Source organism: Arachis duranensis, chromosome 5, assembly GCF_000817695.3.
Source record: "Arachis duranensis cultivar V14167 chromosome 5, aradu.V14167.gnm2.J7QH, whole genome shotgun sequence".
Lineage (NCBI taxonomy): Eukaryota > Viridiplantae > Streptophyta > Magnoliopsida > Fabales > Fabaceae > Arachis > Arachis duranensis.
This window is the reverse complement of record NC_029776.3, coordinates 3,708,201-3,721,792: the sequence shown is the minus strand read 5'-3', so window position 1 is coordinate 3,721,792 and position 13,592 is coordinate 3,708,201. Positions and strand designations below refer to the sequence as shown.

Genomic DNA, 13,592 nt, shown 5'->3' with positions numbered 1-13,592 from the left:
TGTAATTTTTTTGTTAACAACTAATAATACTTTTAAAAAATCACAAAAAAATATATACTTAGAAAAAAATCACCAAATTTTAAGAATAATAATATCACCTCAAAATTCAATATCTAAGATATTTTTTGAAAATATAGATTTACGGTTGGATATTGTTGTTGTGTTTTTAAATTATTTCAAGGTATTTTTATTGATAGTAATGTTTTTAAATTATTTCAAGGTATTTTTATTGATAGTAAAATTCAGGTCCATTTTTGTCGACAATTGAATAATTCGGGGGCGTTTTTGGTGGGTAACCCATATATAAAATTTAAAATTTCAATCTATTGTAAAAAAGTTCAAATATCAATCTAGGTACAAATATGAGTTTTTTAAAACATTTTTCTCTAGTAATATATTATGGTTCAAATGATACATGAGCCCAAATTGGCAACAATTCTTATGGTTCAATTGCTTGGTTAGTTGCTGCATCTTGAATTCGACAGAAGTTTCCTATCAATGCTCGTGGATTCTCTTCAAGATGATTGTTTGAATTGTCAACTAAAGAGTAATCATGAATTAAACCATACACACATTTTGTTAAAAAAGAAAAAAAAAACACTACATTATACATGTTGGGCAAAGAGCAATAATCAAATACTTCTCATAATGAATGAAATTGTTTCTATACCAATCATTTCCATTATTTTGTTGAATGGAACAAGAAGAAATACAGATTTGGACAAAGTTATGTTCTCACCATAGGAACATAATGTAAAAGTAAAGGGACTAAAATGAAAGTAAATTTAGAAGTAAGAAAAAGCATCATCAGAGGGGGATGATCCTAGAAATAAAATCTATGATTCCCCAAATATGCAACCCAAGTAAAAGTCAAGTTTGTAGTTGTGGCTGTTTTGTTAATAGCTAGCTATACATGTGGCTGCTACAACAATGAGTTATCAAGAAGAAAACTTGCTGCTTCACATTTTGCAGTGTAGTTGTGCTTTGAAGAACAGTACTTCCTATGCACCCCTGTAAGTTTCCCTGACCCTGCCTTCTGGTGGAAACCAACCATTAAACTCGAGCACTCTCTGCGCGTCACAAGGAAATTACATTAGCACATGATGCACTATGTTCAATTCAGTACTTGAATTGAATGAATGAATGAATATGTGCTTACAATAATTGCTCTTCTGTGTAATTGGTATGCCATTCACATGTCTTGCTCCACTGTCTGAAGCCGAAAACTGTGCATTGAGCTGTATAAACTGCAGCTGCAGCTAGCAAAGATGGCGAGAACTTAAGCATCTCATACTCCACTAGAGATAGCTCTACCAAGAAGAAAGCTAGTAGCTCAAGCTGTCCATGGTGAGAGTAAGTATCAATTAAGAAGTTAGTAATTTTAACCATATCAATGATCATCATCATAATAAGAAATATGAGAGTTTTTAACTATGAATTTTATCAAGCATGTTGCTACCTTTCTGTCTGCTTGTGCTGCCTTTAGGAACCTTCTAATGAAAACATATGCTGTTGGAACAGACATGTTAAAGTGCAATGTGTTCAGCATCAACTTCTCCTGAAAGGGTTTATAAGAGAAAAATAAACAAATAAATATCAGTTTATTTTCTCTATAAATGCATGCATATATGTTAAGATGGTAGTACTAAACAAGGAAAACATATATATTACCATATCCAGAACTTCATTCCTTGTATATGCCTTGTCTGATATAAGGATCAAATCACTAACAACAGGCACAGAAACTTCCTCATACTTGCATGCCAAAAGCATTGCAACTAGACCAACCAACTGAAGCTTCTTTCTTACCACTGTCTGCTTTTCCAAGAATCTATCTATGAGGTTAACTGTAAGGAACAATGTTTCATGCATGAGCTCAAACTTATCATGCACCTGCAAGGTCCATAAACACAAGCATCTATCAGTACTCAACAATATCGAGCGAGGATGCCGACTATTAGTGATTGTTTAGAGGGTTAACATTCAATTTACCTCAATTAGCCAGTCAATCAGTATAGCCCTCATCCTTTCGTTAATGTCAAATTGTTGCGCCATATAATTTGGCGAGGCACAACTAGTCCTCTGCATATATAGAACAACTCTGAAATTAGCTTTGAATTCCAAAATTTAAAACTGAAATCTGCTCCAATGGAAGTTAGATCTTCGTATTCATACCATTTAGGCTTACTTAGACTTGGTTTGGTAAAGCTTTTATTTTTTGAAAATAGCTTATGAAAACTGCAGCACTTGCGTTTGGTAAAATCAAATTAAAAATGACTTTTAACAAGCACAATCACCATAATTGTGTTTGGTAAAAAAATTATAATAAACATGTTTATAACAAAAAATAATTTATTTTTTCAAATTCTTTAAAATTTTATATAATATTTTAAAATAAAAAATTCATAATAAACATAAATATAATAAATAAACTCTTTTATTTTTTTAACTTTAAAATTTTATATAAGTATCATAAAAATTTATTTTACTCTAAACATCGTCATTAATAATACTAAATTACCTAACTCAAATTTTAGAGTTTAAATATTTACTTCTATTATCCACCTATATATTGGCTCATCTTTACGGATCACAAAAAATAGGACGCATATCTCAAATAAACTACTCTTATGATTATATATCTATATTTACATCTATATTTAGTATGTATATACATGTTGTTATTATAATTAATGTTCATGCAAGAAAAATTTTATGATTGAAAAAATACAAAAAACAAACAAACATAATAGATCTACCGAAAAAATACAAAAACAACGCACAAAAAAATAATATAAATAGATAGAAGTTCATACCTAATATGTGATAGAGATTTATTTGTGTTGAAATTTGTAAAGATTAGGTTAAAAAATAAAAAATATATGAAGATTGTGTTAAAGTTTGTGAAGGTTAGCACAAGCACTTGGACATTTTTAATTTACCAAATGTAAAATGAGGTGCTTGTACTTTTTAAAACCACAAACTCCTCTTGAAAAAGTTTTACCAAACCCAGCCTTAACGAATAATTTACATGCCTATGAGGAAATGCAAGCTATTATTCATTTTCAGTTTCCAAATGTACCTCCATTTTTCTGTAATGGATATAAAGTTCTTCAATATAGTCCACAACTGCAAGAGTATTATTTGCATCACCACTATCAATGTCCACAAGGGGCTCTTCAACGTCTATATCCTCCATCTCAACTTCCTCCTAACAGAGCCAGTTTATATTTAATACATTTTAGTCACTAATTGAGCTTTGATATGGATCTGAGGAACAAAAAAAAGAATCTTGAACAGGTAAAAACATACCATCTGATCTGAATCATTGTCCAATTGCCCTGTTTGCTCCAGAGACATTGGCACCGGCTGATCTTCCACTGACTTATGTTCATCGTCAATGAGTATATACTCTCCAAACTGATTGGATTTGTTTGTATTCCTTTTGTTTTCCTATAATCAAAATTGACCTCACCATTACCACAGTTTTCAATGCTTCAAAAAGTCAAGATCTGCTTGTAGTGCAATAATTTCACCAAAGAACATAGAGAGGACCCAAAATAATAACAAAAAAATAAAAATAAAAAGACTACCTCATTCCGAGACTGTTGTGTGGTAGCAATTTTTGCAGCAAACCTCCTAACATAATATAAAAGCAAACCAGAAAAGAATACACATCAAATTGAATCTTGTATGAAAGCAAACTAAAGTTGAATCTTGAAGTAGATTTTAAATTTTTAAAATTTCAATTTTCAAAACTTTTTAATACACTACCAGCCACCAGGTCATCATTATTCTAATTCCTAACCTTGTGATGGGTCGGTGCACTGGATCCACCTGCTTCTTCTCACAAACTTCATGTTTTCTGGGCACCCCAAAAAAATAGAACCAAAGTATTAAAATTTAAAAACACCTCAAAAAAAAAAAAATAGAACCAAAGTATTAAAATTTAAAAACAACAGAAAAACAGAATAGGACAATAGATGTAGAATGGCAAAGAGAATGGCTAGAGAAAATTACTCTGCAAATGTCCTTTTGTTCAAAATGCAAGGGTAATGTCTACTTTCCACCACAGTCTGATTGATAACACTTAAAGCTCTTCTATTCTTCTGCCCAGCTTTTTTTGTATCCATATAATCTAAACCTCCTATTGAAAAAAAAGAAAAAACCCAAATATTACAACCTTTGCATAAAAATTCAAGGTTGAAAATTTTCACTACACCCATAAAGTTTATACCTTGGAGATTTGTGGGGTTGATTGAGTTAGAGATGTTCTCATCAGAAATCACCATTTTTAATTTTTCCTTCCTTTCTTTCTTTCTTTCTCTCAGTTAATGAACAATCAATCACACCCCCAAAATCCCAATCTTCAGAAGATGTGCATCAATAATTCAAATTCGGTGGATCCAGAAAGTTGAAGAAGAGAGAGAAGAGAGAGTGGGTACACTCACTTACCAATGGCACACTGAGGAGAGTGAAACCATTGTTGGGGGTATTTGTGAATTGTGATTGTGTGTGTTCAAAACTCAACGGCTAGTCACTTGTGACCGTTGGATTAGGCTAAGGCTGGCATAACATGATAATAAACTTTGTGTTATTTATTTATTATGTTAATATTATTTATTTGTTTATTTATTTATTAATTCATTACTTTTTTTCTATTTTTATGTCTAAATATGTCTCTGGCAACGGTAATAATATGGTTGGCATGTGGGAAGAGGCGTGTTGTTGCAGCAAAGATGCCTTGTTTTTCAAAATCACATTTACCTTCTTCACTATTTTGTAAGTTTTATGAATAAAATTATATGATTTGATAATATTAATAGTATAATATCTTTTAATAATACCTGCTCATTCATAAGTTTTGATGAGTCAAAATAATTTTTATAATTAATAAACACATGCCAAAACTAAGAATTTAAAATATGTTAAAACACTAACTCTATTTGTTATTTGTAAAAATTATTTTGGGGGAGATTATACCGTTTAAGTTATAATAACTCATTAGTGAGATAATAGCAATTCAAGATGAAAATATTCGAATATATTATAATGTAATGTAATTCTATTGCATAATTAGATTAATTTGCTCAAAAAAAGAATCAGCTTAAAACTTTTTAGCTGGATAGGATTTTGGTAAAGAAAAATTTAAAAAAAACATCAAGTTAAAGTAATTATGTGAATCATATAGAATCATGGCAAAAGAAATGTGAAATCTCTAATGTATGAACTAAACTAAATCATTGGGATGGAATTGTTAATCTTTGCTTTGATTCCTTCTTCCTTCTATTATTAAGGACGCTCCTATATGCCGCTCTACCGCACTTTCCCATTTGACCCCATTTTTTTCTCCTTGATTTGCTTATGGCTTCTCTCATCTTATTTTGTTTCTAATTTCTTTTAAAACATAATATAATCTTTATTAACATTCATGCATTAATTAGGGGGGAAATCCAATAAGAGTAATAGAATAGATAAGGAAATGACAATCATCAAATATTTGGAGTGGGTTTGTTGAGTCATCAACTCATCATGATGAATGCCGATTTAAGAGCACCGAGCCAAATCTATGAAAAACAAATTAGATTCACTTAGTGAGTTTATCTTGAATCTTCCATCAATAAATAAAAAAAAAAAATTGCATGTAATGTTTCATATTCGGAAGAAGAAAAAACTTTGTACCTTCAACAATATTGTATCCACATTGATGGCAATTTCCTTATCTCCCTGGCTTCTTTCTTATCAGAGAAAAATCTAATATCAACGGCACTTAAACTTAAGGTGTTTTTTTTTTTTTCTAAAAATAAATATAAAAATAATAGATATAGATAATATTTTTAAACATATCTCATCTATGAGAAGGAGAGATATATGTAAAATAAAAACGAGATATATAATAAAATATCCAATTTTAACATTTTTATTGAAAATTTCTTAAAATTCATTTCATCTGGCAAGTTATGACCTAAATGTTAAAAATTATTTATAAAAAAATCGTCCAATTTAAATAATAAAATATAAAAATCTAAATTTTTTAACGCGTATTTGTATTTAATCCTGATATTTATTTTATTGATTTAAAAAAAAACTCTTAAACTTAGACATTGTATCACATCAAAAAAGCAAAAGGACATTTTTGTCTCCTCACAAAATCCCTTTTATTATGATTATCTATCAATTGCTCATGACGCAAAGATGAAACTAGATGAAACTAGAGAATTTTTTTTCCCCTTATGATTACTAGATTACGTTTTAAATTTTTATTAAACAAAAATAAAGAAAATTGAATTTGGCAAATCTAGCCCACTTCGTTGACATGTCTAGCTATATATATATATAATATAAAATAAATGCTATGCAACAAACTCATTTGAGTTGTCATATTTCAAATTGTGAGTGTGATACACGTGCTCACATATCTGATTCATCCATCATACGATTACGTACGTATTTACTTCCAAATAAAAAAAAATTCTTAAAGCTCTTCAAGAATTTGGTCTCACATTTGAATTGAAAAGCTAGTTCATTGTGAAGCTAACGAAGCGAAAACAAGGAGTAAAACCTACCTTTATATGTTTTCTAATAATGTTCCACACAGATGTCTATTCATAAAAAAGTTGCATATTTGAATACCTGATTGCATGCCCTAGTTTTTAAAGCTCACAAAAAGCCATCAATGAAATCCATTCCACACACAATATGTGATTTTCATCCAGCTTGAGACTAATTCCTATGAATCTTGTTCATATTGAAAAGTATATATATGTTCTTTCCTTTCCTTTTTTTTTTTCTCCCATCACAATCAAACAAGGGAGGGGGTATCCCCTAATGATGGCAAGTAAACTCTAAAGAACTGAAAGCCTACTTTTAAATCAGTAAAAAATTTTGGGACTAAAAAAGAGGAAAGAGATCTAATACAACTCCTCTATATGTTTAGTTTCTAAACTATGCCGGTTCCAAGTTCCAACCAGTATTCATTTTCTGAAGAGACTGGAGAGGGAATGCTTCAAAACTTTTTCATCAGATGATGATTGGGACCTTTTCTTCTTTAAGTGTGACTTATTTGTTGCTTTTGCATCCACATTTATGTTGCAGCTGTCAGCTACTTCATGATGATTCTTAGACACTTTAAATTGTGATGGTGTGTGTGAGTTCTGTTTGACTGTCTTCATAGGCCTCGCTGGATGCTTTATTGGATGTTTTTTCATTTTCGGCACAAAGCCCTTCATCATAGATGGATCAACCTTCTGAGTTAATTTTGCTTGCTTCTGCCACTCTTGACTGGTTTCCTTGAAAACCAATTCATGGCTCGCCATGTCCACTTTCTGCTCTGGAACACGGTCATTGTCAACCAGTTTCTGTTTCTTGATTTTTCCTTGCTTACTTTCTGGACTTGGTGATAAAGCTTGTCTTTCATGTTTCCTTGCAACCGATTTATGGATTACTGAATTTGAAATTTGCGACTGGCCACTTTCCTCAGTGTCCTGAGTCTTAAGATGACATTTTTCAGCCTCAAAATCATCCTTGTTCCCAACAATGCAACTAATCATAGTGTTGAGAACAATTTTGCCGAAAACATATCTAGTCTCTTCAATACTGCCCCGGCTAAGCATGCCATATTTTATCTTTGAACCTTTTCTTTCACTCCTATACAGTTGGACATCATTGACTAGCACTCTGAAAATATCACCAACAATCTGCCCTTTTTTCCCTGGTACAAATACCTGAATGCCACACCATTTTGGGTTTTCAGTTAGAGTGAGACCATATGAAGTACCACAAAGTAACATGTTTTCACATGGACATAAATGAATGATCTACATAGATATTTTATTTTCAAGCCAAAAACTACTAAAAGTTAACAAGGTCCAACCAGAAACAGTGAAGTATAACAAAGAATGGCTAACTATGGCATGTTTAAATAGCACAGTTGATTAGAACAGAACTTGATCCTGAGCAACTATTATGCAATCAATCCAGTATCCACCATGCAAAATGTCAAATGCTAGTAAAATATATACATAAAAATAAATATTTACTTACAGTGCCAGAGCATGGAGAAGATGGATATCTAGCCATGGATTGACGAAGACTATCATTATTAACCAGCACACATACAGAGTGTATCACATGAGATGCCAATTCAGTGACTGCTTTTGCAATTTCTTCTTCCGATTTGTTCAAACAGGACATCCTTATTTCAGGTGCAAAATTAACAGTCACTTCTGCATGTTCTTTAGCGAATTTAACACCGTCTTTCCAATTCCCATGATATAGAATAGAAGCAAGAGCCCACACCACAAGGGCTTCTTGCGGGTTATTTATTAATGCCAGGTGAAATGCTAGCAACCCAATCCTGTATCACACAAACATACAATCATGTCTCAGACATGCACCACTATAGATGGATACCTAGCATATCTTTTACTTTCATATTTGTAGTTTCAATATGAAGGCATGGGACTTGAGTCCCACATTAAAAATATGGAATTCTGATGGAGGTTATAGAGTTTTGGGCTCTTTGACCATAGTAAGGACTGCAGAGCATGGTGGCAAGCTAGAACCCAATTGCAAGGTATAGGACTTAAGTCCCAGATCAGAATTGTTTGATCTCAATTGGGGATTCATTAGGCCTTGGACTAGTTTTACTAGTAATCAGTTTCTACTTCTCCTATCTCTCAAATGATCAGGTTCCTAATACCATCTAACCCTGGTTGAAGAAAAACTAGTTCTAAACTTAAGGTCAAATATTTATTTTTTATGAAAAACAGTTTCTTGCAACAAGCAACCACTTACCATAAACCACTTACCATAGAGTGCAATCAGAAGGCCGATCACATGCCACCAAATTATCCAGATGGAGGAATAATTTCTGCAAAAGTAACAGAACTGCAAGAGGTGAAAGCAGAAAAGTGGTACCAGGCACAGGCATGCATGATATAGGGATACAAAAAGTTCTGATACATCCATTTTTTGTCTTCTAATCTTTCTTCAGACAAACTAATCAGAGATTGATGTACTGTAAGCAACATGACAAATCCAATATCTCCAATTTAGTTGACTTTTAGAAAGCAGAATCTTCACCAATTATCATGAGAAAAAAAATAAATTTCATTTTAGCAGTTGCATTCGCGGAAGAAAAAAATATCTTAAAAGGCTCAGTCTACAATTATTTTTCCAGTGTAACTTACCATCAACATATTGGAAGCAAGAACACCTTCTTTATCCACCTGTTCATCAAGATATGCTGCCTATAACCGGCTAATGAGTTAACAATTGTTTTGTATAAGGCATAATGTTCAATTAGTCAGCAACTCAAATCCACTTACATGCACAGGAAATAAAAACTCAAGCAACTTGAATTTCCAGAGCAAGCGCAAAGATGGCTCAGCAGCTCCATAAGACAGCATATAGTTCACCTCAGTCAGTAATTTAGTCTGAGAAACATAAAGACCAGAAGCAGGAGGAATGACAAAACAAAAACCATAATTACTTTCACATCCAAAAAAGAAAACCTTGAGCACTTTTTATAATAGGTACGTATACCTTTGCCAGGTGTGTCAATAACAATGCTATATCAAATAAAAAAAGAGAGAGAAAAGAAAGAAAAAGGACAGCATTTTTACACTTGCCCATGTATAGTTACAACATATGTAAGTGGAAGCATACTAGTAAAATTAAAAAGATGAAATAATTCTTCTTATTACAAATTCATGCAGTATGCAGCAGCAAAGTATATTCTCGCTTGGTGGTCACCCATTCAGGAAGCATACCATCATAAAATTTCAATTGATATACCTTGTTCATGTTCTTAACTTGTGAAGAATAAGCCAAAATAGCAGCCTCAATCTCCCTTGATAATGATAAACCTAGTCGAGCTGCCATTCTGAAGCCACGCAAAATTCTCCCTACAAAGAAATTTCAGATGCAACTTCATTTTCATTGTGCATGATAATCAATATGGTCAAAGGCATCTCATCTAACATGCTAATGAGAGCAGGATAATACCTACCAGGGTCCTCTTTGAAGGACAGTTGAGCAGGGATCACAGTTTCAAGCTGAATCCACATTACAAAGCACAAATATATATCAACATACTCACAAGTTAGTCATGCTTGGGTGTAAACATTTATTAACAAGTTCAATAAAAAGTTACCTTCAAGGACCTCAAATCAGCGATTCCATTGGCATAATCATATATCTTATTAGCAGAGGGGTCATAAAATAAACTGCTTCCACAACCAGAAATGGATTAATAAGGCAGTGTATGTATAAAGTTAACTATCTTAGATAAAAACAAGCTGTTACTGCTCTTTCCTATATTATTTGTAACCTATAGCAGCACTCGGTTTTAAAGAGAAACAATTTTTTCAAAAACTGAAATTAAACACACAAACCAATAGACCCTCTCCAAATTCTTTTAAGAAAACTGGAAACAAAAAATCCATTAACACCTATTAATTGTGAAGTCTCTGTACAAGGAGTTTTTGCAGCGAATTAAGTCTTCTTCATTATTGCATTTGGATTTGGGCAATAGAGTGCGTCGAACTTGGTCACTCCCTTCAAATGTCTGTGCCTCTGTCGCAAAACTGGTTATCTGATTCAGTATTTGTAAATTTTGTTGAAATACGTTACAAAGAAGAATCTCCAATGAAGAGCACACTAAAACCTACATGTAAGTAGTAGACTAAAGAAAGAGAAAAGCTAATCAAGTATAACTACTCAACGGACAAACCTCTATTTGAGAACCTTTTACATTAACAAGGCATACTGGAAAACGTCGCCCTACAATTATAGCATGGCCTATTTTACGACAATGCTTTTTCACCTGTCAGATATTGAGGACACTAAATGTTCGTCAAAACTCATCAAAAAGGTATGCCGCGCTTATTTAGTCAATAAATTGAATCACTGTCATAAAACCTCATGAAGCTCCGCTGTGGTGATGACATCAAAATCTTTTGGAGTTCTATTCAATAGTAGATCTCTCACACACCCACCTACCAAATAGGACTTAAATCCTGTAATTTGAAGGTAAAAAGAATATAATTATTGAAGAACAAAATATGGGTATTGAAAAAAGTGTAAGATGTATCTAGCACCAAAATCCTTGTGTGTATGTGTGTGTGTAGAGATCCAGTTTTATAAAACGCCCAAGTTTGTCTAAAATCAAGCAAGAACCCTTTTCAAGGGTGGGGAAGAACAAGCAAAGATGGCAATGCTCATCTTTTATCATTTCAATAGGAAGAGGAACATTGCAATGTTTTTTGCAAGCTTGTCAACGGTCTCTCTTAAATAATGCAGAGTGAGGTTTAAGAAAATCCTAACCTACGAGGTCAAGATGCTTCAAGACAATCTGAGATAGATTCGAAAGCTTAGAAGTAGTTATACCAAGCTTACTAGCGTCCAGAGTCTTCCATTTCAAGAAGTCATTGCGTTCTGAACAATAGGTCACAATTAAAACCAGCTCAGGCTTTAGTCAAACCCATTAACATGGTTTAAAAAGAAATACACACACATGATTACATGGAAATTTACATATGTCTCTGCAAGAATTCTACCTAAAATTAGTTGCAATGATGTTAACATAAGAAATGGAAACTACAACCCATCAATAATGAGCAAAAGAAAATGCATAATCATAGCTACCTTTCAGAGCCGAGTAATCTAAGTCCCCTTTTGGAGACAAGCGATCATCCAGTTTCCCTTTGGGCTGCATAGAAGTGCAGAACCTCTGCAACTGAGAAATTGAACCAAAGGACAAAAGAGATGTTAACACTCACGAAGTGTTCGATAAATTGCCTGAACCAAAAAAGAAAAAAGCAAACTGAAAGACGAGAGAAGAAGGGTAGTGTTTTAGTGTTACCTGCTGTGTGTTGATGAGGGATTTCAAACGAGCAAGCACAGCACGCTTATTGTTGTTGCTCATTCTGAGTGGAACCGCCATTAGAGCTCCGAAAACGTTTCCGCACAAAGCTCGCCAGTAGTGGGAGTTACTTCCTCCTTCTTTATTTCAACTTATTTATTTATGGAAATATTACTTTCTTAATTGAAGGGGAAAAAACCATTTTTGTTTATTTGGATGGATTTAAACTTAAAGAAAATAATTACTGAACTAGGGTATTATCCTTAAAAGGATGTATTTTCATATTTTTATGTGAGTTGAAAATAAGAGTTTCTCGTAAAAATATATTTTAATATAAAAATATAAAAATATTATTTACATACTAAAATCAGTAATCAATAATATATATAATTTAATTTATTTTTAATATATATTTTATATTAATTGATTTTAATAGTTAATTTTAATATATCTAACATAGTTAATTAAAAAAATATAATTATTATTAATTAACTATGTATTTATATATTTTTAATTAGCAAAATAAAAAATTTGTTGACTGTTATTTATTAACAAAATACTGATGTTAAAATGTTATCTTCTACAGAAAATGTACGTTTAAAAAAACTGTATTTGATTTTTGCTCAGTTGTATTTATAGTTTAAGTGATAAATATCACAAAACATGTTCCTCTAAACTAAAATAAAATAAAATAAAACAACAAGGATATTTTTAACGAATAAATTAAAAATAATTATCTTAAAAAATAATTTTTTTAATTTTAAGTTCACAAACGTTTCTCTAAAAACATCTATAGAAGAATCAACTCAAGTTAAATCGATCCATGTAAAACACAAGTGTTATTTCTACAATTGTGTTGATATAATTTGTCTTCAAAAATTTAGATTAGAAATGTTTTTAGGCAAAAGAATTGAGACATAAAAAAACTAAAATAAGAATTCACGAGAGTTATTTGTTCGATAATTAAGAGAGAATTCAAATTAATACATCTACATATTAATGAGAAATGTTAATCCACTACTGTTTTATCTTTTTATTTTCTTTTATTGTTTTGCATTTGCCTTATATTTAAGTGACTTCTCATGTTTTCACTAAATGTTTTGCCTTCTAGCATATCTTTTAACTAAGGTTGAATGATAGAACCTAAACTACAGTTTTATAAACTTTTATAGTTAAGGAACTCACAAAATAATCATTTTAAATTGAAATAAATTATTCTTCAAAAGATGGATATAACCAATTAGAATTTTTTAAAAAAAAAAAAGACAATTTTATTCGATGAGAAGAGAATTATAAAGTGGACCATTATAGTTATTAACACAAAAGAAAAAAATCTAATCAACATATTTCATGAAAAAAAAAATAAAAAATTAGATAAAAAGACTCACTAGACAAAATTGATTTATAGAAGAGAATTGCTCATCTTACATTCATTTTCTTAGACTTATAGCAATAAAAATAAAAGATATTTTATTTATTGTGTAAGCAAAATATATTTATAATTATTTTGTTTATACGATAAATTAGATGTGTATATATATATTTTAAAAATGTCTCTTTCTATTCTTTTTTTGTTTTATTTAAAACGAAATAGGGATATTTATATGTATAAAAATATAATTTTTAAAAATAACAAAAAATATTAATAATATAATTTAGATCAATTTAAAAAATAAAAATTGATATATTTTATTATTATTTAAATTGAATAAAATATTAATAAATA

At 31.2% G+C, this 13,592-nt stretch overlaps 2 protein-coding genes across 3 annotated transcripts; both read right to left on the bottom strand.

Annotated features, from left to right (window-relative positions):
- Nucleotides 1–614: 614 nt before the first annotated feature.
- Nucleotides 615–4,535, bottom strand: LOC107487411 (G2/mitotic-specific cyclin-1). Its single transcript, XM_016108050.3, has 11 exons — nt 4,238–4,535; nt 4,021–4,147; nt 3,809–3,865; nt 3,594–3,639; nt 3,313–3,453; nt 3,083–3,211; nt 1,993–2,082; nt 1,672–1,893; nt 1,460–1,558; nt 1,160–1,338; nt 615–1,070 (listed from the first exon to the last, which is right to left on the bottom strand). The coding sequence occupies exons 1-11, from the start codon at nt 4,290–4,292 to the stop codon at nt 923–925; spliced, it is 1,293 nt and encodes a 430-aa protein (XP_015963536.1). The 5' UTR covers nt 4,293–4,535; the 3' UTR covers nt 615–922.
- Nucleotides 4,536–6,717: 2,182 nt separating this feature from the next.
- On the bottom strand, nt 6,718–12,018 carry LOC107487410 (uncharacterized). Of its 2 annotated transcripts, none has more exons than XM_016108049.3 (14): nt 11,867–12,018; nt 11,650–11,740; nt 11,329–11,439; nt 10,924–11,021; nt 10,736–10,828; nt 10,455–10,597; nt 10,157–10,229; nt 10,013–10,058; nt 9,799–9,908; nt 9,330–9,437; nt 9,192–9,251; nt 8,811–8,872; nt 8,044–8,356; nt 6,718–7,724 (listed from the first exon to the last, which is right to left on the bottom strand). In XM_016108049.3, exons 1-14 carry the CDS (start codon nt 11,945–11,947, stop codon nt 6,975–6,977), a joined length of 2,139 nt encoding a protein of 712 aa, XP_015963535.1. In that variant the 5' UTR covers nt 11,948–12,018; the 3' UTR covers nt 6,718–6,974. The 2 variants fall into 2 exon arrangements, with proteins under 2 accessions (XP_015963535.1, XP_052117216.1); XM_052261256.1 differs by having other exon boundaries at nt 11,392–11,439.
- Between the last annotated feature and the right edge of the window lie 1,574 nt (nt 12,019–13,592).

Coding starts and splice junctions, on each gene's coding strand:
- LOC107487411 (XM_016108050.3), bottom strand. CDS start 4,292: ATGGTGATTTCTGATGAGAACATCTCTAACTCAATCAACCCCACAAAT. Junction 4,148..4,237: donor CAACCCCACAAATCTCCAAG/GTATAAACTTTA, acceptor TTTTTTCAATAG/GAGGTTTAGATTATATGGAT. Junction 1,339..1,459: donor CAGCACAAGCAGACAGAAAG/GTAGCAACATGC, acceptor CACCATGGACAG/CTTGAGCTACTAGCTTTCTT.
- LOC107487410 (XM_016108049.3), bottom strand. CDS start 11,947: ATGGCGGTTCCACTCAGAATGAGCAACAACAATAAGCGTGCTGTGCTT. Junction 11,741..11,866: donor CCCTCATCAACACACAGCAG/GTAACACTAAAA, acceptor TCAATTTCTCAG/TTGCAGAGGTTCTGCACTTC. Junction 10,829..10,923: donor CCACAGCGGAGCTTCATGAG/GTTTTATGACAG, acceptor AATATCTGACAG/GTGAAAAAGCATTGTCGTAA.